At 46.0% G+C, this 26,510-nt stretch overlaps 8 protein-coding genes across 8 annotated transcripts; 4 read left to right on the forward strand and 4 right to left on the reverse strand.

The window, feature by feature from the left end:
* Positions 1-285: 285 nt before the first annotated feature.
* On the reverse strand, positions 286-728 carry GL218_07751 (Small nuclear ribonucleoprotein G; the record flags this gene model as incomplete). Its single annotated transcript, XM_033584524.1, has 4 exons — positions 286-354; positions 414-488; positions 570-641; positions 699-728. 4 exons carry the CDS (start codon positions 726-728, stop codon positions 286-288), a joined length of 246 nt encoding a protein of 81 aa, XP_033441157.1.
* A 293-nt stretch (positions 729-1,021) lies between these two features.
* Positions 1,022-2,644, forward strand: GL218_07752 (uncharacterized protein; the record flags this gene model as incomplete). Its single annotated transcript, XM_033584525.1, has 1 exon — positions 1,022-2,644. The coding sequence occupies one exon, from the start codon at positions 1,022-1,024 to the stop codon at positions 2,642-2,644; it is 1,623 nt and encodes a 540-aa protein (XP_033441287.1).
* Positions 2,645-3,052: 408 nt separating this feature from the next.
* On the reverse strand, positions 3,053-4,286 carry GL218_07753 (uncharacterized protein; the record flags this gene model as incomplete). The annotated part of the gene is made up of 2 exons (XM_033584526.1): positions 3,053-3,703; positions 3,759-4,286. 2 exons carry the CDS (start codon positions 4,284-4,286, stop codon positions 3,053-3,055), a joined length of 1,179 nt encoding a protein of 392 aa, XP_033441159.1.
* Positions 4,287-5,973: 1,687 nt separating this feature from the next.
* GL218_07754 (uncharacterized protein) lies at positions 5,974-7,430 on the forward strand (the record flags this gene model as incomplete). Its single annotated transcript, XM_033584527.1, has 4 exons — positions 5,974-6,113; positions 6,177-6,445; positions 6,509-6,650; positions 6,713-7,430. 4 exons carry the CDS (start codon positions 5,974-5,976, stop codon positions 7,428-7,430), a joined length of 1,269 nt encoding a protein of 422 aa, XP_033441161.1.
* Positions 7,431-14,026: 6,596 nt separating this feature from the next.
* On the forward strand, positions 14,027-15,316 carry GL218_07755 (uncharacterized protein; the record flags this gene model as incomplete). The annotated part of the gene is made up of 1 exon (XM_033584528.1): positions 14,027-15,316. One exon carries the CDS (start codon positions 14,027-14,029, stop codon positions 15,314-15,316), a length of 1,290 nt encoding a protein of 429 aa, XP_033441160.1.
* Positions 15,317-16,043: 727 nt separating this feature from the next.
* Positions 16,044-17,723, forward strand: GL218_07756 (putative MFS-type transporter PB1E7.08c; the record flags this gene model as incomplete). The annotated part of the gene is made up of 3 exons (XM_033584529.1): positions 16,044-16,193; positions 16,253-17,136; positions 17,198-17,723. 3 exons carry the CDS (start codon positions 16,044-16,046, stop codon positions 17,721-17,723), a joined length of 1,560 nt encoding a protein of 519 aa, XP_033441298.1.
* A 463-nt stretch (positions 17,724-18,186) lies between these two features.
* Positions 18,187-19,955, reverse strand: GL218_07757 (Para-nitrophenol 4-monooxygenase; the record flags this gene model as incomplete). Its single annotated transcript, XM_033584530.1, has 4 exons — positions 18,187-18,759; positions 18,857-18,925; positions 18,978-19,541; positions 19,830-19,955. 4 exons carry the CDS (start codon positions 19,953-19,955, stop codon positions 18,187-18,189), a joined length of 1,332 nt encoding a protein of 443 aa, XP_033441288.1.
* A 1,641-nt stretch (positions 19,956-21,596) lies between these two features.
* GL218_07758 (F-box/LRR-repeat protein 7) lies at positions 21,597-24,470 on the reverse strand (the record flags this gene model as incomplete). Its single annotated transcript, XM_033584531.1, has 1 exon — positions 21,597-24,470. One exon carries the CDS (start codon positions 24,468-24,470, stop codon positions 21,597-21,599), a length of 2,874 nt encoding a protein of 957 aa, XP_033441098.1.
* Between the last annotated feature and the right edge of the window lie 2,040 nt (positions 24,471-26,510).

Genomic DNA, 26,510 nt, shown 5'->3' on the forward strand with positions numbered 1-26,510 from the left:
GATATCGTGTTTGGCGTTGATAGCAAGTGATATAAACCTCATAACCGATTCCAAATATATTGCAGACCTGGAACTCTCAAGCATAAAGTGCTGGTCTACTTAATGCAATTGTCGATCCCGCCTCAATCGTGGTATGTGCTCCCTTGGGACTCTTGTTGTCCACAACGCCATCTGATCCCAGGAAATGGGCCTCTAAACTAGCTGAATGCATTCCTGCCTTGCTTTCATATGGGTATTAACTCGGATCGTACTCGAATTTGTTGCGCATGTCATGTCCTAGTGTGCTCATTTATCGCGATCCCCACCGATTCTCTCTAGTGCTTCTAACATGACCACGGAGTTGCCTCGAATGACCTAAGGTATTATAGTTAGCTTGTGTCGGTATTTGCGGTGTCGTCACCGTAGCTACGTACGACCATCCCTAATCTGATCTTCTCGCCTCCGTCCTTCTCTTCTACAGCATCGTCTAGAACAATATTCAGGAAGACCTAGGTAATGTTTAGCCTGCGCGCATATAATGACGCGTAAGTTTGTCGCGTAGATAAGGAGGAAGGTGTTTGATAACTCACATCGTAGCCGCGAAGAATGCCGAGGACTTTACGGCTTCCATTCAGTTGGACGAACAGTCTCTTATCGAGGTACTACAAAATGCTCAGTAAGCACAGCGTTGCAAATTGAAGGACGATGGAATAGCATACCTTCTTGAGTTCGGGTTGTGCGGGAGCCATCTTGACAGAATTTATTTGAGTCTGTTATAGAAACTGAAGACAGTTGGAGGAAAGATGTTACTGTTGACGAATTGACGAAAAGAAACCCAAGCTCATTGTAGGCTGATAAGATAATGTCATAGCTCAATTCCTTATCGATAATAATTTCTAGCTTCAGAATACAAAGGTACAAAGCGAATAATAGTACCTATGTAAATCTTCCCTCATTGAACTTCAATATTTCAAATATCAAACCTCGTAACTAACTCGTTAGGATACTAAAGCGAACAGACAAATCACTATAGCTATACGAAATGAGCGCGTTTGGAGCTAAGCGAAAAGCACGGAAGATCACGGTTCAAGATGACGACGAAGATATAATCTTAGCTGAATCTTTAAATCCACCAGAAGAACTCCAAGGACCACCATTACAACCCTCGTTCAAAACAAGTCGCAATAAGCCATTTAAGCACTCGTCTCTACGGAAGAGCATAAATGTTGATAAGCTTGAAATAGCTTCCGATCGGCAATCCGAATCTACAAATACCAACGCAGAAGTAGAAGATGACGAAGATGGCGATGCACCCCTACGAATTCGACCGCCGCTAGGAGGAAGGTCAGGGTCTAGCAAGACGAAGAAGAAGGCATCAAGCACACGTCTATCTTTTGGAATTCCTACTGAGGAAACTCCCGGGAACGAGGATTCTATGATACTTGGAGATGAAATTTCTACATCTAAACGCTCTTCTGCACTCGCCCATGCTGCAGCCGAAAACAGCGCTTACAAGAAGGGCATTACCAGAAATTTACCTTTAGGCCGGCTTCCCATGCGTTCCAACGATAACGACGATGATCGTCCACGATACAGCAAAGAGTACCTCTCCGAGCTGCAACAATCTACTCCGAATACGCCCCAGGACCTTTCTAAACTACAACCTACTTCTGATGACGAGATGATACTAGACCCATCCGAGCTCGAAGGCGCCCTAGTAGTAGACGCCGCGACAATACGTCCAACATCTCCCAAGAAGACTCCGATCTTGACCGAAGTCCAAATCCAAGAGAAGAAAGCCCGACGCGCTCGCCTAGCTAAGGAAGGAAGCAAAGACACCGACGACTTCATTTCGCTCTCCGATGACGATCGCGGGATTGGGGACTCATACCTGAACATCCTGTCGCGACGACACGAGCCCAAGTCCACTAAAGACACGCGTCTAGTCGCCGAAGACGAGGACCTAGGCGAGGGCTTCGACGAGTTTGTCGAGGATGGAGGGCTCTCCCTCGGCAAGAAAGCCGAGCGGGAAGCCCGCCGCCGCCGCCGCGTAGAAATGGCCTCCCTAATTACGGCTGCTGAAGGGGGATCGGACGACGAGTCCGACGACTCGGAAGCTGAGCGGCGGGCCGCGTACGAAGCGGCGCAGACACGCGCGGGGATGGATGGGCTAGCCGAGGAGCGCGAGCAGCAGCGGCGACGTCTTGGTGCCGCAGCAAATAATCCGCTCGCGGTTATACCGCGGATTACGCCGTTGCCAGATCTCAGCGTGCTGGTTGAGGAGTTTAAGGCGCGCATGCGTCGGAAGCAAGAGGAGATGGCGCGGCTGCGGGGGCGCATTGAAGAGGTGCGCGCTGAGAGGGAGGGCATACTTAAGCGCGAGCCGGAGGTGCAGAGACTGCTCAATGAGGCCGGCGAGAGGTACCGCATGTTAATGTCCGGGGTCGCTAATACGGGTGCAGCAAACGGTGAAGGTGGTGGCAGCGGCAGCGGCAGTGGCAATGAGAATGGGGATGCTATGGCGAGTGGTATCACTACAGACAATGTTGTGGCCGCGCAGTCGCTCTTAGATCAAGCGAGGGCTAGTGGTGGTACGCCCGGACAGAGAGGGTTGGATAGCTTAGGGGCTACGCCGGTGAGGCAGAGGACCCAAATGGAGATGTAATATGATAGATATAATATGTTATGATACCCAACACTTAGAATACTATAGCAGTCACTTCGAAACACTGAAGAGAATACGAGTCCAATTTAATGAATCTTGATGTTATGAACCTAGCCTTCTACATAAATGAAATAACCTTCTGAGAACCGCCCATAGACGGTAAACACAGATATGCTAACCAGCGCCCGTTTATTCGATTGATTAATCGTTCGCTTGTCCCCAGTATCGATACACGTATGATACATGTGTATTATGGCCGTACGTGATATACACAACGGCTTGAGTCCTTCACTTTGCTATTCATCCCTTTTGATCCCCCCCCCCCCCCGCGCCGCGAATACCGTTCTCCTGGTCCCATTTCGAAGACCATCGACCGGCAATAGGTATATATATATCAAAATATCTACCTTACTTCGTAGTCCGTGAGACACCAGCTCCGATAACACCAGGAAGCTTTTCCTCGCCAACGCTAAACAGCAGGCCGATAGCAAAGGCAACAGTAGAAACAAGGGCAATCGACACGCCAGCGAAGAGCCAGAATGGGGTGCTAACATCGCGCTTGTGGCAAGCAGAACCGCCCCAGTGGTACACGCCAGTTTTACCGCGAGCGTCAGTCTCGTTGGTAGCCATGCAATGGCAGAAGAAACACGCTTTCTTAGCCCCGTCAACTTTACCCCATCGATCAACGCACTGCCCGTGGCCCGAACACGAGTCCGTCGCGGTGATGCACGCGTTGTGCGAGGTAAAGCAGGAAGGTAGGATGGGAGCAGGTGCTGGGCGGGATACGGAGGCCGAGGATTCTAGGCTGGAGCCGAAGGCGTGGAAGGGTTTATCGGCATTGGCGCCGGGGTGACTGACGGTGGAATCAGCCGTGGGGATGTCGATAATGTCGTCATCTTCAGCAAGTACTTTCTCTTCCTTGACTGATCGGCGGCGAAGCTCGTCGGAATCGCTGCTGGGGGGTGCGAGGAGGAGAATGGTAGTTTCAAGCTTGCCGGCGAGGGCTTGGGCGTTGAGAGACTCGATGTTTTGTTCCAGTTGTGCGATTGCGTTCTTGTTCTATTGATAGTCAGCTTGCTGCGAATATACCGGATCTATAAGAGACGGTGTGTACCTTGATAACGTCGTATTCGAGATACTGCGTCTTCCCTTTCCAGCACTTTTCGTTATCGGAGTTGATGGATTGTTCGAACGCGCAGTTTGATTTCTTGCCCGTAACAGGTAATCGGCTCAGCCCAGGAGCTGTGAAGGCAAGAGGAACACGCGATATGGCGCCATTGAAGTTCTTGTGCTTATCAGCCGTGATGCCGGAGAAAGCAATAATGAGCTGGCGAGGTTCGTTCGCGTCTTTGGTCTCTTCAAACAGTGGCCGGGGTGCCTTTCCGAACTTGTTGATGTAAGATATAGATTCATCTTGGGAAAGAGACTCGGGCAGCTGTCCCAGAGATGCGGGTTGTTCTGGCGTGCTAAGGCGCTGGAGGAGGATAGCTCGGGCGAGTTCGTTTGGTATCGAGGGAGGATTCGAGGTAGTTGCAGTCTTTAATTGCCTGATGGTATAGGCTTCAGCATTCTGTTGCTGGCCTTCGGCGCGGGCAGTGGCAATGCCAGCTAAGGCCGGTAGTAAGAAGCTGTGTAGCTTCATTTCGTCGAGATTGGTTGATCCCGAAGCTGTTTTGGATATGATGGGAATGATAGAAGATGGTCTTATGTGACGCTGTTGCGTCTCAGGGATATGAGAGTCTAGTTAAAACCCGGAAAATGCATATGCATACCTAATGCATAGGTAATTTAGAGACTACTAGTGAAACTAACACGTGATACATTTACAAATCTGATAAGATACTTTGTACTATGTGCCTATGACAAAGATACCTTACCGTCTTGCTATGGGTTGACATAACTGTATATATTCGGCTCATTTATCCTAAACTGTACATATACTGTTTATTACAATATACCGCTCAAATTATTTACGTATCCCTATTTTTACCATTCATTAGTTGAATAGTATTGGTACGGCTCCCCCGCCGCACGTGCCAATATTTTTAAACGTATATGTGATAGAGCCATATCTATACCGTTCAATTGAATAAGCGGTATAAATATCGTTCAATCAGAATGAGCGGTTCAAAAAATTGAACCGTTCAGGGATTTGAACTATCCAATCAAATAAGCCGTATACGTACAGCTCAATACCCAGGATATAATAGATTCAATTAAATAGACTCATTTAAATAGACTCATTTGAATAGACTCATTTAAATAGATTTAATTGAATAGACTCAGTCAAATAGATTCAATTGATTTAGTATGTGTGGCCTTGTATGTGGCCTTATATGTGGTATGTGGTATGTGGTGTGTGCGCACCTGCCCTGTTAGATACATATATACCACACTAAGAATATCATGTACGTGCGCGCGTAACGTGACTACTGATATTGATTGGTCTATTTGAATGATGTCCGTGACTTAACCAATTGAAAAATAAAACCTGTGACATTGTGACTGTAATATTTAAGTAAAAAATAAATATGCGACATGTAAAAATAATAAAAAGTACAGCCTCATATAATTAGTATGGCAGCACCATACAATTAGTATGAGGCTGTACCTCCCTTTTGTTACATATGCCTATACACCATATGAACCGCTCGAAATTTTGAACCGTTCAGATTTTGAGCGGTTCATTATGTAAGCGGTTCAGCTATAATGAGCCGTACTTATACCGTATAAATACGGCTCATTATATAAGCGGCTCACTTTGGTTTAGCGTTCCTTTTTTAAAACGTTTATAATTTTTTGAACTACTCAATTGGGTTTAACGGTTCGAAATTCCAACTGCAACTTTTCCATATAAGTATTAGTGCGGTTCAATTTTTTAAATAGTATATATACAGTATATATACCGTTTGGTAGACCCCCCTATAGACGCTAAGGTAATATTGAATATACGTGGCACAGTACGAATAGTAATTGTAAACTGTTTTAGTTCGACGGTGGGGATCGACATACATACGTATTGAAAGTTGAAAGTTAGAAAGTTAGAAAATCAAGGGTCTCGAACTTCTAGTGTAGAAGCACATGTTCTACGGCTTTTCCAAATCACTATTTACAAAAGCTAACATTTAGCCTCACTCACTAATTTATAATTTATATCTAAGCGCTGACAATTCTCTCAAGTATCTTTTCGATGTAGTGTTGTCATGAAATGATCGATGCGACGCAGAAGAAGGGTAACCTCTAAGGAATAATTCAACCATTTCGTCAATCCCTCGATATCCCGATTCTCCTCTTCCTCGGCCGCCTATTCCGGGCGCGCCTCGATTACAATGCCTTCCATGTTGCGACTCCTGCGATTACGACCGAATATCATTTCCCTTGCTTCGAGAGCTAATCGGTCAAATCAGCCCAGTTCTCAAATTGTCCATGTGCATAGAGTCAATATCCGGCGAAAATGGTTCAAGCCAATGTATGCGACGTCTATCATCCGTATTTCTAGTCGTCGCCACGAATGCTAAGTTGTATCGCGCAGGAATTTTATAGTCGCTGGGTGCATTTATTATATGTGCTACCAAGTATATACGTCGTCTGTTCTTGGTACCCTTGGTAGGTGGCTCGACGATCAAGAAAAGCACCTAACCGAGGCGGAACGGCAAGAGATAGAAGAAGCAGAAGATATATTTATTCCGCTCCCCTTCACCATGAGGATGGTCGCGTCCGAACCCTACAAGAGCACCGACCCGGAGTGGCAAGCCTTTGTCAGAGTTAGTAAAGATAGAGAAAAAGTGAGGGGCATTCAGAGTAAGCTATGGAATCTGCATGCTCGAGGGAGAGAAGATGAACCACTGGCTGACAAAACCGTAGGCGGACTCGCCGATCTTGTTCGCAAAACCGCATCAACACATCCCATGCTTCTCCGGAGGTGCGGTGGGAACATGAAACTAGGACGGTATTGGCTCGACATACAGTACCCATCTCGACCACCGCCGACGTTCGTTCGGAAAGGGTATGTTCCATTCCTACCCCAACGATGCGCAGTTAACTTGGAATTCTAAACCTTCTTTATAGAATATCAATAGGTGACGACGGTACTTATATCGCAGAGGAAACTGTCGATACCGTGACTGCTATCCAAGTGCGACGTGCACTTTGGCCAAGTCCACTCACTATGTCATTATGGAGCTTCTCGGGAGCGTTATTAAAGCAGAATGTTTTGAATTTTGCTAAGCTATTTGGATACGCGCCCACTCATCCGGATACCTCATTTCAACAGGCCGTCGAAAAGCTGAAGAAGTCTACCGAAGAGCCCAACTCTAAAACCCCAAAAACTCTTTCATCTGCAAATACACAGGCAGCTGGTAGTTCGTCAACGGACCCGACCTCTCCTATCGAGAAAAGATCTGCTGAAACAACACCAGATCCCAGGCCCTCGACAACCTCTTCCAGTTCAGGGGTGAGCAGTCCGGTCCCAATCATCCCCGACGCCGAGCCAGGCAAACCCAAGAGCGCCAAAGATATGTATGGTATCAAAACTACGCAAGAACATACCAGTGGACCATGGCTCGCATTTAAGCGAACCTTTATGCAGACATGGCGACCCATCGGCGGGTTACCTCCGCGGGGAGCGATATACGTAGCCGGACTTGTAGAAGTTACAACCCCGCGTGCTTTTATCACAATCGACGTTGCCGCGTGGTGGGACCCGAAGACGGAGACGTTCGACATGAAGAGTACTAATTTTCATCTCAAAATGATACGTGACAGGACGCAAAGCCCCCTAAGGTGAAATGGGCACCGGGTCAAACCAGGGTCGTGAGAATCATCACAAATAACATTTACAGGTTAGACTGGCGTTTAATGGGCAAAGGGAGGGGACAGGATTGAAAACGTCTATTCGAACGGGTTGGCAGAAACTAGGCAATATGCATCGCTGCATGCATATAAGGGGCGTTTTCGGCTACAGGGATATTACTTTCTTCGAAATGTTTCGTAGTGGAACTAGAGCGAGCGAGTTTTGAGAAAGCTTTCTAAAGACTTAGTTAGTAGATACCATAGATATGGGTTCCTAGGACGTTCCGCCTGCCGGATATCTAAGGTTGTAGCGGGTTTATACATATTTGTTGCTGTTCTAGCGCTATGGATTCCGAAAGCCTTGTTTAGACGTTTAGTAAGTGCTCATCCTTATATCACAATACCAAGTAGATACTTTACAGAGGATTAAAAATAATACGGTGATATTCACCTTGGACTTTGGTCTCCGCCATGCAGTTGCTATCTTCCCGGAAATCTCGGATTGAGGAAACACGATGCAATAGGGGGGATTACGTTAACCCTATCCGCAAGCTAGATCCAAAAGTCTCATAGCTCAACTTGGGAATATCATATCCACTGCCATCTGTCTATACCCGGTAGGAGTACCTAATATCAACTCTCCGTAACAATGGGGGTTACACATATTTTACTAGCCAATTTAAGCTATGCATTCATAGGTGTGTCTCTACATGTGCTGCTGTTTGTTATTAATAAAGAGGCAAGACTCAGGTATGACACAGATTGTGGTAGATTAAAATCAGCCTTATCTTACATGTCACTTGTCATTTCCTGAGTACCTACTTTATAAAGACAATCAAAACTGTATATTCCGCCTAAGATTTACCCCATAAGAGGTATCTTTAAGTGTACTAGAAATGAAGTCGCATGATTCATGTAATATATGACAGGATTGAGAACCTTAGGCAGCAAACTGTGATAGGATGTTAGTTGGGTGGCTTCTATACTATGGCACATCAATACTGCAATCATGTACGCACCTTTTAAAAATACAAAAGCACATGTAACCTTGTAAAGGCACATTGGGATATTAGGCACTAGGGACCTGGGAGTGACCGGCATGGGATGTTAAGCATATAAGTCATAAAAAGTGCAGCAACAATCACTACGAGGAGTCATAGACCAACAGGTAGCTTGGACGGACCACTATGCATGCATGTACTCAGGCAGTAGGATTACCAACCCCTTTGGCCTTTTTCCTTTTACCTGGTTTTTCTCTATGGCTACCCCCTTTCTTTTCTATTCTGACTTCGATATAAATCCTGTTTCTATTTCACGATATGAGAAATTACATTAATACCGAGTTAGGCACCTTGGTAAGTTATTCTACTTCATGTTTATTGATGCCTCACTTGTTTTTTAAAAAGAAAATCACGAAATACAGGTAGTTAAACCCCGTTTGCAATTATGTTCAACGCATCCCAGTACCGCAGCTATTATATAATGGAATATGAAAATGGGAAATCTGAGCCGAGCCATTCCCAGTGGTCAATTGGTTAGTATCGTCTTGCTGATTCGAGCTGAGTGTAACACAAGCTGCCGAGACGCTACTGGCCGATTCCAAGGGTGGCCGTTTGTTTTGTTCAACACCAACACGGGAAACGGTGAGTGCCCAAGACTTGATTTAGGAGCTGACGTAGCAAGTAAAATATGCCTTGACAGATAGATCGGGGAATATAAAGCAACCTGCTAACGATATTTGTTTTCTGTAGTTTTTCAAATAAATAAACCTTGCAACAATGAATTTAACTTATTGGATTGTCACTACTATCAAGATCGGGTTTGGTACCTGGTTTCTTGCACTGATATTTAGAAGATCCTATAACTTTCTCACTAAGCAGCAAAGACCCTGGTCAAGTAACAATGCACAATCTATTCTGGAACATAGAGCAGTTGCAAGCTTCGGATTTCTCCAAAACAAGAGTTTGCAGAACCGGCTCATGGCCCGAGCTACACCCAATACAAGACTGATAGATGCGTTCGGGATCGACAACGCGTTCACGACTACAAGTGTAATCACCTACAGAAGATTCATGCAAAAGGTCGGACCAGAATTACAGAGCACAAAGCCCGCGAAGTGGCTTAAGTTTTTCAAAACCGCCTCCACAACACTAGATCTTATTTTACTTCAATATCGGAGTATAAGATACTCGTTGCCCTTAGCTACTCTTGCTAGGCAGCTCGTGTTCGTTTCGATCTTATATTCATTTTTCGACGTGGATCCTAAGAATGTCAATCTTGACGACGTAGGCATCGCAACTACATTAATCAACTCACTTTGGGTCCACTCGAAAATAACACCTCAATTCTACCCATTAGGAGCACTGGTGATGCTTGAAGTGGCACTGCAGAAAATACTCCCAGAAAAATTCCCTTGTGGCGCCAAAGATCACCCTCTCAACATCATCATCCCGGCCTACGAGACGATGTGGCGCGTCGTTTTGTTGACATTTATATCTGCTGGGTTCCGGAACGTAGACCAGGAAACAGCAGGGCAGTTCCGAAAAGTTATCCAATGTGTACCGAAATGTTTTAAGGCTGGGAAATCAAAAGATATAAAAGCGATGGCAGTAAACTTCGCCAAGGTAAGTCAATACCTATGACTACCTACCTATTTACCGCAGACATTGACACCCCTACTCAAACTTTCACAGGAGGGTCTTCGTTTATATCCCCCAACAAAAAGGATTCATCGTGCCGTACCTACGGGACATCAGAGTCCCCAGTTTATCATTTACGATGAGATGATTGCCGATATCGAAAAGTGCCACATGGATCCCAATATCTGGATCAACCCGGAACGATTCCGGCCATCACGGTTCTTACCAGAAGAATTCACGGATAACATGAAAGAGGCATACCTACCGTTTAGCCTCGCGCCGCACCGCTGCCCAGCTGCTGACACATTTGCTCCTAATGTAATCATTATCTTAGTGGTCGTACTGGCAAAGGGCCTGGGCACTCTAGAGTCAGGCTCAAACGTGCAGTTTGGGAATGATAGGCTAGACGGGGATAGGAGTGCACTGTTGCCATCTGGGAGGTTAGATATGGAGGATTGGAAGCTAGAGATGAAGGATGTCGTCTGAACTATCAAGTGGCTACGTGATAGATAGATAGATAGGATAATCTAGGTAGCAGAGTTAAGAAGGAGTTATTTCACCGGCGCCAAGCTTATTGCCAAACTTGGGAAGACGTCGTTTTGGTATCACAACGTTTAGGAGCAACGGAATACGTATTGAAACGTTCCAGAATGTATTAGTACTACTAGTTTTCTCCTTGGGAAATTTCCCGGGATTCTTCAACGTTTGCTTCCTCTCTTAGCATACTACCTATTGCTATAAGTACCTAACCTATTCAAGGCCGGTCAAATTTCTTTTTCCCTAATATCCTCTCCATATCTTTCTATTTTAGATCCCGTCCGCTAATCAGCCAGGATGTATCGATCTGCTGCAGTTGCTAGCGCTGGCCCAGCATTCATACTTTCCTAAAACAACACTTATAGAGCCGCAAAGACTCGTTAAAAAAAGGCCCCAATATTGAATTTATACGTAATACTTCAAGAGCCCATCTCCACTTATCAATCTCCCAAGTCAATGAGAGGTTCCTCATCACCTATCGACTTTTAGCGAATCGTCTTAATCACGAGAGTTCTTTATTTGGGATTGGTTTACCTCCAGGGGGTATGGGATGAGACGACGACCCCTGTCTGTCTGCTTGGGGTTCAGCCCCATGATCTTCTGGTATTTCCTCGACTGTCATAGATGCTTCATTAGTAGTTGCATTCTGACCACGAGTTTGAAAGGGTTTGGCGCTTTTGCCAGTTCCTTCTCGAGGTACCTCCCGCTGTGCTGGCTCAGTCTTTAGGGTCTGAACGGTCTCATTTCGGTGTGTGTCCTGAGGAACTGACTTTTCGGAGTGTATTGTTGTCATTCGTGGATAATCCGTGTCGTTTTGTGTTTGAACCACTTCCAAATTACGTACCGAAGATGACCGCTTGGAAATCCTTTCGTTCTGCCTATCGATCTCGCGTTGCCTATCATCTCCATATCGAGATCTGATATGCACTCGCAGCCCATCCCCACCTTTATCGCTCGCTAGAGTCTGTACTCTGGGATTCACCAAGGCTTCAGACTCCGAGACCAAGCGGGTACTACGTTCGATTTCTTTATTAGCTATGTTGCCAATAGGCCACTGTCTCAATTTTGTGCCCCTGGTTGGAAAAGAATTGGTTGGCTTGGACTGAGTATGAAATGTTTCCCTGGTACTAATAAAGTGCCTGATATAAGTCGGCAGGCGGGCGTAGAACGACCCTGACTTGTTCATCGTAGCAGTTCCGCCTATAGTTCCGGGCAATGTCGGCAGTATTACACTGCGTGCCCACTGGAGAGACACATTGTGATGTTCGATGGGCAGAGCCTGGTTAATAATGGTTTTGTCTTGTCCAAATCTGAACAGCTCCTCTGCGAGGCCTCGTTGAGAGCCGACATCTGAAAGTATGAGAAACTTCGATAAACATGTTCGTAGATAACTATCTTGGTCATCTTGGATTGAGTTCTGCAAGTTAGAAAGTTCGCCGAGAAGTATATGTGGTTCTTGAGATCGAATGATCAAATGCTTTAGACAAAGACTCTGAGTCTCATAGTCTCCTAAGTTCTTGGCGATGCCCAAAGCCATATGAACTGCTTCCTTCCACTCTGGGGGTGCTTCTGGGGCTTTCCAAGTGGGTCTCTCCGAACGGAGCGGGACATATATTGGGATATGAACCCCGTCGCCCTGTCGAATTTGCATTCCAGGATATGAGTCGAGGAATCGAAAGGACGAAAAAGGGTTACCGTGGACGTCACAGCTAAGAACCGCTGCCTTTGCCACAAGCCACCTTGAAAACGGGCGGCTCTTTGCGGTCTCAGGATCCTCGTCCATTAAAGATTCGACAAGCTTTTCTCCGCGTTCAAGACAAGTCTTGTAGTACTTCAGCGGGGTAGTCTCGAAGTCGCTCTCTAGGATTAAGAAGCCCATAATATCTAAAAGAGCGAGATTTGTCGATTTGTCATAGTTCACAGTTTCCCAGTCAGAATCAAGCGTGTCCATAATCTCATCAAGAGACCAAGTGTTGAAGAAAGCATCGAAAGCCTCGTCCCGTCCGAACGCTAGTTTGAATGTAGTGAATAAATCCCTAAAGTCCCAAACTCGCCCTTCCGAAGCAAGATGATGATACACGCTGGCCCAGTCAGTCCATTGCCGAGCCGCATTTCCAACATCCCTTAGTTGCGATGATTGGAATCCCAACGAATGAGTTATGTATCCAATCAATCGAAGTATCGAGGCGAGTATTTGTATCTTAATCTTGATGAGCAAGGAAATGTTGAATATTAAACAAACTTCAAGTCATGATTAAATCTTACCTCGGTAGAACCCAAGTTCGCTCGAGCTTCAAGAAGAGCCAGGGCTTTGTCAATCTCATTAACCGCTTGCTGCGTACAATCTCTTCCTGGAATCATTGCCAGAAGTATAAGCAGATTCCAGCTCTCTCGTAGCAAATCCTGATTCTTTTGCACCCCTTCATTTTCCATATCTCCAAACACCTGGGTGGGCCTTAGTGTATCAAAGGATCGAAAATCACCCATTTCGAGTAGCATCTGTGCATTTAACACGAAGAAGTAAGGGTCATCTACCCGGTCTGGAAAGTTTTCCTTGAAAAACTTCTGTGCAGTAGCGAAATCTCCAAGTCTCCTTAGTCGGCTAAGTTCCTCAAGTTCCAGGTCGATGTCCTTGGTTATGCCAAGCGCCATATCTATGGTGATATTTTTAGACATATTAGGTATCCAAACAGCGTCTATTTGAGGCATCGAAAGTAACCCCGTGGGTTTTCTGGTATCGTTACTTATTCGTGTACCCGGCGAATATCTCGAAGGAATACGAGGCACAGATGCAACTTGCTTTCTTTGCCGACTGGCCGAGTGATCACCGTAAAGTACATCATCTAGGCGACTGCTCCGGTGAGAGTCCCGCCGATGTACATCAGCGGTGCTGCGCGAGTTACGTGGATAGTAATTGCTCATGTTAGAACGCTTTGATATAAAATGAAATAAGAAATGAGCTATACCCAGATTGTTACTAAATCTGAGAGACCAGAGATGAGAATGAAATTAATCCACATGAACAAGGCTGTGAAAATAGAGCTTCCATAAGCAATGGCCAACAGCCTTGAAATTCCCTTGTTAACTTAAATTAGTAATACGTTTATATATAGTATCTATAACAGGGTGATCTATTATGGAAGCAAAGTAGTGTTAATATGAAAAAGGAAGGAGGGAGGGGTCATTTCAGCTGGCTTACCGACCGCCACTTATGATGATGATATAAGCTTGGTATGTAATGCTGGTGTACGGCGTAAAACGGAAAATTACGCGTGGATGTTGTTGTCGATAGTACTTCCTCAGCCTTTTCTCATATTTTTTCTTCTTCTTCTTCTTCTCAGTTTAGGGTATTTTCATTGTGAAGACAGACCCGCGAATCCTCACACCGTCAGATATCCGGACACGAGGCAATGATATGACGGAACCAAAATTTCACAGGTTAGTCCGACGTAAGAAGCCAAATGGGCGAGGCTACGGGCCGAGTGACTTCGACAAATTTGATCGTTATAGTGCTTGCTGTGGCTACGGACAGCTCGGCGAGGTCAAGGTTACGACTCAGATCAATTTTAATGATTCGGAATGGGGTCTTATCGGCGCAGACACTCCGGGTGCTATCATACATATGAATATTGGTTTCACCCAACCTGAGAAGTGCAAGTTAGAGACGGCAACGATCTTAGTAACCTTAGGGTCGCTTGACGAGATTGATGATAAAGCAGAGCTTGATGCGCTCGAGCGGCGACCCGGACTTTCCTCACGAATTCCTTCTCGTGTTCAGTTTACACACTTGGGACCAGTATATGTGCCAGGTAGAGAGACGGAAATAGATTTCTCACGCCACATAAGTGGGAATCCGTCGCTCTCATTTAAGGATGCTTCTTTGAGCGGCCTAGGAGTCGATCAGCAAAAGACCTACAAGTATTATAATCGGTGGGTCTTTTCCGGTCAGTTACTAGGAGATGATGAACACTCTGGCTTTAGAAAGCTGCAATGGTTTTTACAAGAGAACAAGCTCGACTCGCCGTCGAATCATAGACCAGACTTCGAAGCTGCTTTTGCGTTGGTTCATGATCATAACCCTTTCTTCATCAGGGTAGAAATTCAGGGGAAACTTGAAAAGAGACTGGATCGCGTCAAGCAAAAATTCCAAAAGCTTAAATACGGGTTCTATGGGGACAAGCCTCTTCGGTCCACACTAACAGTTGTCAACCATACTGGAGTCGAGTTACCAAGAAGGCAGCTAATAACTAAGGCTAAAAATCTACCCGAAAAGATGGCTAAGAGAAATGGTGTCATCGAGGTCATTCCTAGAAGAGAGACAGAAGACGAGGATAGCGAGGTCGATGATGACGGCGATGGAGATGATACTGATTCTCTCAAAGTAAGGAATGTCACGAAGAGAAAGTCACTTCGCAAAACTCCTCAGAAGTCGCCAAAAGATCCATTCTTCGGTGAAGTAAAGAGGGTACATGCATCTCTATCTACAGGCGCAATGAATCGGACATCATGGTTATCATCTACTACACTTGTAGACGACGACGGAGATGAGAATACGGCCAGTTCCGAGCAAGAGCCTGAAAAGAAGAAGGAAACCGACGACGCCGAAACTCTAAACTTCCTTCTACTCATCAGATTCATTTTCCAATATTTATTTCTACAAGCAGGATATGTGACCTCCAAGTTCTCCAAACCCAATAAAGAGTAATCTAGCTGAAAAGCCAAGGGAACCATCATAGGAACCTCACACCTAGGATCTCGCGGAAGAGATGCTTTCGCTTTCGAAAGGCTTCTTAAGTAACTAGTCCAATGAATGGTTAAATCATTAATTGACGTCTCACGATAGCTCGAGCTGTGAGCTATAGAGATCCTATAGTTAACTCTTAGTAGCTTTGATAATAATTAAGCCGTGTAAACAATTTTTCAAATCCGACAATTGAATATATGGGGTTTAAGAATTGAGGGGTGGTTCACTTATACGACACTTAACTTAATAACTTTATTAAATAGGGCAGAGTACTATCTTACCTAAGTATTTAAACACCCCCTTTTACTACCCTTTTAACCTTCCTTATATCAAATACATTATCGATATTTAGGTATTTTATATAATTCTTTTTATATTATGAAATATGCTTTCTTTGTGCCTCTATAAGTACCTTAACCCCAGTAAAAATGACCGCTTCCGACCATTTATAAGCAAGGATTCTCCAAGCACGTCATATGCAGCTGGTGTTGCTTGATCGTAGCTGAAACTTACTTTTGGGGCTTTCCCCGGAGTTCCATTTAAGTGACAAGCTTTTTCTAGCTACGGACCGCCGAAAACATTTTTTTTTAGTACAGACTCTGTTATGGGTCGGCGTTCTTAGTCTTACAATCATTTTCTACTATTATTGTTTTAGCATAGAGTCGGCGGCCTATTAAGCGAGCCAATCATGGCGGAGAGTTCGGTCAAAAAGGGTAATACGAACACTGAGCAGCAACTGGGTGAAGATGTTGCTGTTGGGATTGAGGATATTAGTACGATCCCCAAGGGCACAATTGACCCCGTATATGAGGCTAAAGCGAGAGTTTTGAATAGAGCGGTACGAGTTCTTCTATATTACACCTTCTTGGTATATCCTCCTAATAGTTTGGGTTATAGATTCAGGATATTGGTATGGGATGGTACCAATGGCAGCTCTTCTTCGTTGTGGGTTTCGGCTGGGCGTCCGACAATCTTTGGCCGATCGTCACGTCGCTCATATTTACATCTATCACTAATGAATTCCATCCGTCGCGCCCCCCGCTATTAAGTCTTGCCCAGAACATCGGTCTACTCTTCGGGGCAGTATTCTGGGGCTTCGGCTGCGATATCTTTGGCCGAAGATGGGCTTTTAATTTGACTCTTGGTATAACGGCTGTATGGGGCATGATAGCTGCTTCTGCGCCTAATTTCGCAGCTATTGGGGTCTTCGCCGCATTTTGGTCATTTGGCGTTGGTGGCAACCTACCGGTCGACTCCGCAATCTTCCTTGAGTTCCTCCCCGGATCTCATCAATACTTACTTACTATTCTCTCTATCGACTGGGCTCTTGCCCAAGTTGTAGCTAACTTGGTTGCGTGGCCACTACTGGGGAACTTCACCTGCCAGCAGACGGATTCGAACTGCACCAGGGCCAAGAATATGGGCTGGCGCTATTTCATGATCACGATGGGTGGGCTGACGCTTATCATGTTTATTCTTCGTTTCTTCTGCTTCACCATCTATGAGTCTCCCAAGTATCTCATGGGGAAGGGGTTGGATGAGGAAGCAGTGCGCATAGTTCATGAAGTGGCACGGCGGAATAAGAAGTCCTCGTCGTTGACTGTCGAAGATTTGAAAGCATGCGAACCAGACGGATACGAAAACAGGACAACTGCGAATGACGCCGTAAAGCGTAAGTTGGAAAGCATTGATCTTACTCATATCCGATCTCTATTTGCTACAGGGAAGCTGGCATATAGCACAGGGGCGCTAATGGTGATATGGGCTTTTATTGGTCTCGGGTAAGTCTGAAGAATAGGTCGCTTTTCTTTTTTAACAGGTACACTTATTAACATCTTGTAGATACCCATTATATAATGCTTTTCTCCCATACATTCAGAGTACTCGTGGTGTAGATTTCGGCGACGGGTCAACTTACATCACATACCGCAACTCACTCATCATCGCCGTGCTCGGTGTGCCTGGTGCTCTTGCTGGTGGCGTTCTTGTCGAACTACCGCATTTCGGACGAAAAGGCGCTTTAAGTTTAAGCACAATCTTAACAGGTGTCTTCCTCTATTGCTCGACTACTGCGACCAACTCATCAAGTCTACTGGGGTGGAATTGCGCCTACAACTTCACCAGCAATATTATGTATGCCGTCTTATATGCTTTCACACCCGAGCTATTTCCGACAAAGGACCGAGGCACCGGCAATGCACTCACAGCGACCTCGAACCGTATCTTCGGCATTATGGCGCCTATTATTGCCATGTTTGCCAATCTAGAGACATCGGCCCCAGTTTACACGAGTGGCGCATTGTTTGTTGCGGCTGGACTCCTCGTGGGGACATTACCATTCGAATCTAGGGGAAAAGCTAGTTTATAAGGGGCCCCCTTTTCTAAGCGCTTTGGCGGAAACTTGGGCGAGGGGCCGCATTCATTGACTAGAGGCCATCATTGAAATTATTGAAATTATGAGCCGTATTATTCACTATCTCTGTATATTTCTTGCGGTACTGAAACGATACCCTACCTATGTTATAATGTCTCGAGCTATGGGAGATCTTTTATTATCTAACATTCCTGTCATCCAAAATTGGATTGCTACTCATAGAACTTTTGGCAATGATGTATATTTAGGTGCTCAGTGAGCGTTGCAATATAATTTGAGAACGTAAAAGAGTCAAAACCACCGTTGTTAGACTACAATAAGTTTAAACAATCATAATTCTAACATGAGATTCGATGTAGCTACTCTAAACAGTCTAACATGAAGAGGCAGATATATTTGACACACACCAATAGCACAACACACATTTCTACTTCCGACGCGTCATCCCCATACCTAATCAAGCCGTCTTGTAATGTTGCGTAAAGTCGTATCGCATGTCGAAGAAATTTAGGTACATCCCTTTTTGCTTCTCAAGATCGTCCTCGGCGTCTTTACATGCCTTCATGACGGGATCGCGCTCCAGAAGGGTATCCGGATCGCTGTCCGACACGCGGCGGAAGTTGCTCTGGGAAATGGGGTCGATCACCGTCTTCCATTTCTCAATGCGCTTCTCGCTGTATAAGTCTAGGATAGACTCATCTGCCTTGCCGTCCCAAATTCCCGCTAGACAATCGTATAGCCCTCCTACGTCTACGAATCCGCCCGTAATACCCATGCCACCCCAAGGATTACACAGGTGTGCTGCGTCGGCCGCCAATAGGATACGGCCTACGCGGAAGGAGGGTGCACATCTCTGGTGCATCTTGTACGGCGATACGGTAACGAGTTTGTACTGGTCTGGCTTTGGGTGGCCCGGCAGCATTATCTCATACTTCCACGGTTGACGCTCGCGCATTTGCTCCCAGGTTAGGCCTGGCGATTCACCATACGTTACCCTATAGAGTCCGTCTTCGGTAAGCTTAGCTGCCATCTATATACGTGTCTCAGTTAGTTTTCTACATGTAAGAGTTCTCCCATTTCGCTTCTTCGCTTCTTACAAGTATGATGCGGCATCAGAAATAACTCACGTAGAAATGATCAGGATGTAGGATAAAATTAGAGTCTCTGAATCCGAACTTTGTGAAGTCGTAGTAGACCTATATCCTCTGGTTAGCTGTCGTCGTGTCAGTGGAGGGTTTGTTATCTCACATTTGTCGCTACGATCTGCCTCTCCCAGGTAAAACCAGGGTACTCGTCTCCAAAGAGGGACTTCCTCACTTGGCTTCCCGCACCATCACATCCGATAACGTAGTCGCCATATATCTTTTTCGTACCCTCTGGGGTCTCGACGTCGACCCAAGCTTGCTTCTCGTCCTGGCCCGTTCCTGTGACCTTGTGGTTCCAGCTGATCTTGCCATTGTACTTGGACAGGAACTCATCAAGCATTAATTGGTCTAGTTGGTCTAATACTAGACACGCAAGGCGCAGGTCCTCGCCGTTGTAGTCAGCCAACGCAGCGGCGTCCATGCCCGTAATCCAGCTGTGGTCCTCGAAGCGCCGCCAGCACATCGATGTCGGGCTTATGCCCTTCTCGCGTATCTGATCGATCACACCGGCACGCCTTAAATCCGGGATTGCCGGAGGACCATAAATAGCGGCCCGCGGCTGCTTGTCCAGCTCGTGCGAGGCTTCCAGGATTTCCACAGGAATCCCATGTTTAGAAAGGAGCAGCGCAAGCAGTAGACCCGAGGGGCCGGCTCCCACGATAATTACCTAATAACCGTAATATTTATATTAGTCTTGCCCGCGAAAATAGAAAAGGGGAAGGGAATATGTAATGTTTTATAAATTCTGGACTCTACCTTTTGGAATGGCCGTGACATGATTCTTGGGTAAAGTGACTTTGCGTCTGCTGAAGGATGTATGTATGTATGTATGTATGTATGTAGGCAGGATGGCTGTCCTATGAAACGCGGGGTGAAGGTGAGGAAAACGTGTTGACAGTGGTGCGTTTTCTCATGGATCGTGTTGGATCCTTTCGTCGACCATTTAGTCACCTACCCTTGCTAGCTTGAAAGTACCCGAACCCCGACTTGGGAGGGTATTCGTACACTTGCCGAGACCATGTGCCTGGTTAATAGAGCGAGCCGATAGGTTTCCCCGCAGTCTAGACGCAAGTCCCTGCATGGAGCGTGAGATGCCTATGTTTATTGCTTGGGGTAGGGTATACTACGCCGATAGCTAGCGCAACTTGAGACGGCCGGCTGAACGGACTCGCGGACTATAAGATCATCCACGGTGATGTCATTCACCCAATATGAAGAAAAAAGGGGGGCGAGGGCATGAAGAGGTATGCGAGGCGGTACTATATGTGACATTAGGCGCAGTTTGCCGGGCGGTTTATACTACGGTGGGGAACCAATCAACCGGGATCAAATGTCACGCCATCCTATATAATAGGCGAAGCTCAAAAGTCAAGTCGCAAAACGCAGGCCTCAAGAATTATAGATATAATTAATGTGCTGTGTTCTATGAGATCAAGTTATTTCTCAGAAATCGAGCCAATAGAGCAGAGTGCAGTGTTGATATTATATAAAGTAAAGTATTCGGTTGGAAAAGTAGTGGCAGTAAAGAGGGAATTCAAGATAGAAACTATTATTTCTTAGCGTGTAGGCTTTTTACAGTATTGGTCGACATGTAGCCGCATACTATATGCTACCAGGAAATCCCCCTTTCCCGGCTGTTTAGATCTAGACTTCGTGAGCTTTAAGTCTTATGATAGCTCGAACCTAGGCGTCTTAGACTTAAACACTACATAATCCGGTGTCTTGGCTCTTGGAATATAGCCTAACAGTGCTCGCAGAAGTTAACCGAGGCATGGCACTTATATCTCGAGTAAAGCGACGAATAACTAAGCGAATATTAGTAGTATAAATACCAAGCGATGAATTTGTTTACAATAGGGAATGGTTTTATACTATGATTCGGTTAATAATATGGTATAAAAAGCAAGTAGTTATCCAACACAATAAGTTTTCGTTAAGCATCTATTAACTATAATTAATATAAACTGATGAAAGTGGTATAAAATTCAAAGAACAAGTTTGCAAGAAGCTATCTCACATGATAGTTAATTGAGGTTTCATAATATCATGAAGTTGAAATGGCTCTCGATGTTGTTAGCTACCTCCTATTTAGACTTTAATTAGTGGGATAATGTGATATAAATTTAGTGTAGAGATATATCTAAAGCATAGTAGTTATAACCAAAGCCTACGTGGGTATTTATACTATTATATAGCCCTAACTAACGTTAACGAAGTCTAATCTAATATAAAACCCAACGATCCAAGCCATAAACACATCAATCATGCTCGATACCATAATACTGAAAATACACAAGTTCGCTTTCATATAGTTATAAGCTACCCTTCTATTTAAACCTAGGTAGTTAAAATTCAAACAGGTTCGTTTGAGCAACATCATAAATAGTAATACATAAATAGGTGCGCATTCATAAGTTAAATGTTAGATAGCTACACATATCCTATCCAAAATAGTGTAGTAAGCAGCCCAAGTCTGAGTGGCAGAAATCCCACAGCAGCGAATCGAACACTCCAACTCCATACATGTGATGTGACAGGGGTATATCACAAGCTGTCAAGATCCAAAACAGACCAACGACCATACAAGTTACGCAAACATCGCAAAAGCGTCGTATCGTAGATCTCCAAAGCCGTAAGTAATGCAAGCCAGTTCCTCATTTTAAGATTTCATTCGACAGCGTAGCTTCGATGTCGAACATCGTCTCATCTCATCTCATCTCGTTCAACGCAGCGCACCCGCCCCCTTTTCAACCACAAATGCAACTCCGGACTTCTCATAATCCGTATTCTGCATCCCGCTCTCCCTCCTACTATCACTCTCTCCAATCTCAGCTCTCTCGTCGTATCCCCATCTCGCAACCCCTCCCCCCCTAATCCACCCATCCAAATTACGACACTGACTCACATCCGCCCATTCAAGATTTGCACACCCGTCTAGCACGCTCTCAATGCCCGAGGCCGTGACACGCACGCAACCGCGCACGCTAAGCCGCTCAAGGTCATTGAGGTGCAGCGCGACGCACGCGAGGCTATTGTCGCTCACAGCGCTGCCACAGAAGGCCATTTTCAGTTCGCGCAGGCCGGGAAGACCCAGAGCGACGACTTCGGTTGCGGTGTCTGAGAGCGCGCAGCAGAAGGATAAGTCAAGGTGCGTTAGGGCTTTGGCGGCGTGGACTAGGGCGACTATCGCGTTGTCGGAGAGGTATGTGCAATCAGCGAGGCAGAGGCGGGATAAGTTAGAGAATCGGAATGGGGCCCAGCTTTGGAAGCCACCGTCTGTGATCGAGGTACATCGGGTTAGAGTTAGAGATTCCAGCCTGTTTGAGGCGTGCGCTGCCATGTGTGCCATTGATCGATCTGTTATATGCTTGCAGTATGATAGGTCGAGACGTTTGAGCTTCGGACAACCGATTACGGTGCCGGGAGGCGGGAGGACTATTGTCTGTGCCTGTGGCCGCTGCTGGGCTCGAAGGCGTGCTGCAGCAGCGGCGGGGTTCGAATTCGCAATTTGCTTTGCGTTTTGCGAAGGATGGTCTGGAACGACCCAGCCGACTACTCGAGCTAACAGGTTATCACCAACCTTCCTACAGTTACTCCAATCGACCTCTTCCAAATCCTTAGCATTGTCGCTCATCTCCAAGATCTGGTTGGCCGAGACGTCCCATACAGATTTCATCCTCCAGACTTTGATATGCTTCCCGCAGACCTTCCATAACGTAGAGAATCCCTCATCCGTGATGTGGAAGCAGTTGCTAAGATCTATCGAAATCGGTCGCGGTCCGAGAAACGGCGCGATTATGTTGATGAGGACGTCATCTGTTATAAAGCGGTTATAGGAAGTAAGGTCTACGTGAGTACATAGTTTCGGCGAGGTAGCTAGGAGTCTGCGCACGTGGGATGAGAGTTGTCTTAGCCGAATGAGCTCGGCTAAGTCGAGGAATCGGAATATCGTCACCAGGATATCGTCGGGAAGTAGAGCGTCTTGGATAGGTTGCGGCCGGCTGGGAAATATCTTGGCTTTCTTTGCTGGTACTTCTATGTCGGGGGAGAAGTATGATAAGGGGGATTGGATAGTTGTAGAAGTATTAAACTTAGTGTTGAGCTTGTGTAGACGTAAGCCGTTGGTTGTTGGAGTGCTATGAGGTTCGTTTGGCGGTGGTATAGGTGGTGCGAGAGATCCTCGCCGTCGGTTTCTTAGATTTTCCATATCGACGCTTAGAAAAGGGTCGGGATCTTTTGGTTCCATCTGATCTAATTCATCCTTTACCGGGGAAGCGGGTATAGAGGGTGTTGTAAACGTAACCTGCGGAGGCCGTAGAGGGGCTAGTGGTATCGAACCCTTCTTATGTATCGGATCCGCGTCTACCATCTCGATATCTTCTTTCGGTCTAATCCGCGTCCTTGCCGTGTCTTCAACCTGCTTCTTTATTTCCGGAGGGCATCGTTTCCATAGTTCACTCAGAGCTTCTCCACTAATCATGAGGCATTCGACAGCCGTTATAGACCTAACTGTCGCAGTTCGTCGGACAGAAAGACCCAGGCTAGCAACCTCTCCGAAATATTGACCTTGTCTGAGGCGTGGCCTTATTACGGACGAGCGTGTTATCCTTTTTTTCTGCCCCTCGGCCGCATCGTGGATCACCTCCGCCTCGCCCCGCACAATGAAGAAAATCTCGTTACCGGAAGTCCCTTGACGGATTATATCGGTGAAAGGTGGATAGGTCTTAGGTTGCGCACTCATCCCCAGGAAATGAAGAATATCAGGAGGTAGCGTCGAAAATAGGGGTAGCTCCTTAAGCGTCTGCCGCACGTTTACGAGGCCACTTCCCAATGCACTTCCTGCTGTTGGGTCCTCCATCCCTCCCGGACTAGGGGATTTTCTCTTCTTGTGGTTTACTACGGCCCCTTCCTTAATGATACCAATATCTCCAGTTGATACCTCGCCGGGAGCAGCCTCCCGAGCCGCAGATCCATTTGCAACTTTGAGGCTATGTCCCCGTTCCTGGCGTTTCTTATTAAGAATGGTTAGACGTTCATGTGCCTCTTGTCTAATAGCCATTTCCATATCGGGAAATCCAGGTAGCTCCAGGGTGAGATCTTCCTTCTTGAGTACAAGAAGTAAACATTTCGTGCGCGCGACAATAGTCGCCGTTCGAGGCATATTCATAAGCACACCTATCTCACCAAAGAAAGAGCCCGGTTTGAGCTCGGCGTATACGGCCTCGCCATCCCGTGAGGTTACCCCAACGACTCCCCGAACTAGCCAGTACATCGCTTTTGCCTCGTCGCCCTCCGTTAAGATATGGTCGTGCGCGGAATGGATCTGGGGCCTTAGATGTTTGCCGATGGCTACTAGAAACTCCTCGGGAGCTGACATGAAGAGTGGAAAGGATCTCATGCGGTCGAGAAGGTCGAGCGGCATATCAGGGATGGTCGAAGCCGTAAGTGGGGAGGGGCGTATAGGCCGGGTCGGGTTGGTCTCACTATTGAAGGACCTAATCAAGGAGACAGAATCGGCAGGTTGGCCATTAGCCGGGTGGTGGGCCAGGGCCCTATAGGGCGAAGGCGGAGAGCCTGGCACCCTATTCCGCCTCATGGCTACTTCACAAGTCCTCGTGTGAAGGCTTAGTATGTAAGCTCCCTATTCAGCCAGTTTCCGAGGAACAATTATTCCTTTTTTTTCTTTTTTTCCTTAACAGCCTTAGATAGTTCCAGATAGTAGATAATGTTCTCAGATCGCTTTGGTCTCTCTAAACTGAGGGGAAACTTTGATCTGGCACTTTAGGCAAGGAATGGTTCCTACTATACCCTGCCGATAAATCGCGGGTTACCCATGCGGCGACAACGCCAAATACGGGGTACGTTCTTTTTTGGGGGGGATTTTCTTTATGTCTCCTTAATCTGACATGTGGAGGGCGACGACTTTAACTAGAGCGGAAGCTTGGGAGCTAAAGTATGTCGGAACTGATTCTATGAGATGGAGCTTCTGGCGCTAAAGAAGCTCGCGACGTCATTAGTAGAAGAGCTGACTCGAGTGGCGCTACTAAGAGATATTGAGGAAGTTATCAAGCCAGGAAGCTAAGATACATGGCGGGGGTCGTAGTCGTAGTCGCGTGTGTGCATAGGAAATAAGTCCGGTTCGAGAAGTTATACTAACGGAGATCGTTCGGAGTTGATTCTAAACGCAAATCTATATTAGATTATTCTACTCTCTCAATAAGATCTAGATATATAATAGGGCTGATATAGAACTCACAATCTATTGCATATGTAGAACCTGGCTTGAATTACTCAGTTGGTGGGTAGGCAGACTGTTGAAGTTCAATTGCCCCGGGATAGAACAGAGAGAGGGGGGGAGAAAGCGGAAAGGTGCGCCAAGGTAGGTGTTTTGTTAATTCAATACGCTGAATGTTAATGAGGCGTAAGCCTTCGCCGAGAGAAGCTTTACTTGGTGGTACTTTAGAGATACAGCAACTTTCCAAAGACAATGCGTATATACATACGTATTTGCATGTAAGAATAAAAATGAGAGAAAAGAAACAGTCGGGGGTCCTCTGTGCTTTCAGGGGGAGAGCACACTAACTAGGGCTACAAACAATAATAACAATAATAAGAACAAACTTAAAGAATCATGATAACTCTTTTTGGTGTGAGAATCCAAATTATGATGTGCATGTAGGTAATGTAAGATGTCGTCCTCTTTGTCGTATGCGACTTAATGTGCGTGCAGCTGCAGAAAACCGCTACCCGGGGCGGTTGGAGCTGGGCTTAGTGTGCTTAGGTGCTTAACTGCTAAGAGGTACCCGTAGTACCTAATGACAGGTGCTTTAAGCAAGGAAAAACGCGGAGAAGACGGTATAGAAAAGTTGTGTGTCGAGGCTGTAGGGCCAGAAAAATGACGGGAGGTGAAACACGTCGAGCTGATGCAGATCTATCCCGATATGTGCGATATGTGCGATATGTGAGGGGATTGTGGGACCTCTTCATCGACTTTGCCTACTCTGGCTGCTTTTTCTCTTGTCTCGTCCTGTCCTAGCCCTGTCTTGTACGTATTTTATGACAATGATGCGTTGTAGATTTTTGGAGATCGAATGGAAGGATTCCGTGGACAAAGAAGCTCTCAGCACGGGGCGCATACTGGCACCGAACTACCCCTGAAATGCACGGGCTACACGAGGAACCCCTCTGGGGTCGTATGTAGATGAGGATTCAGTTACTAAACTTAGTAACTGTAGGGTCCATGGCTACTAGGATTATGTATACCAGTCTGAGATTTCAAGGTACCATTTCGCTTCGGTACCTACATATGTATAAGCCATGAGAGAGCTCGGGTAAGAGAACCTTACACGCAAAAGAACAAGGATGCTATAAGAAAACATGATTACGACAGAACCCCAAAAAGCCATTAGATTTGTTCCCTCTTCCCATTAGCCTTACGAAGCTATAGCTATGATTAGAAATCCTTGGCGAGTTAAACTAACCTAGCCTACTTCTCAGACGGCGTATCTATAGTGCTTAGCTATATTAGGAGCGTAAGACTTGATTTAGGCTTCTATTTCAAAGTCCAGAATTGCGACCAAAGGCGCCTTACATGCAGTAGTCGCACTCTTGTTAGCCAAGCCCATAATATATACTG

This window comes from Daldinia childiae, assembly GCF_008694065.1.
Source record: "Daldinia childiae strain JS-1345 chromosome Unknown Scaffold10, whole genome shotgun sequence".
NCBI lineage: Eukaryota > Fungi > Ascomycota > Sordariomycetes > Xylariales > Hypoxylaceae > Daldinia > Daldinia childiae.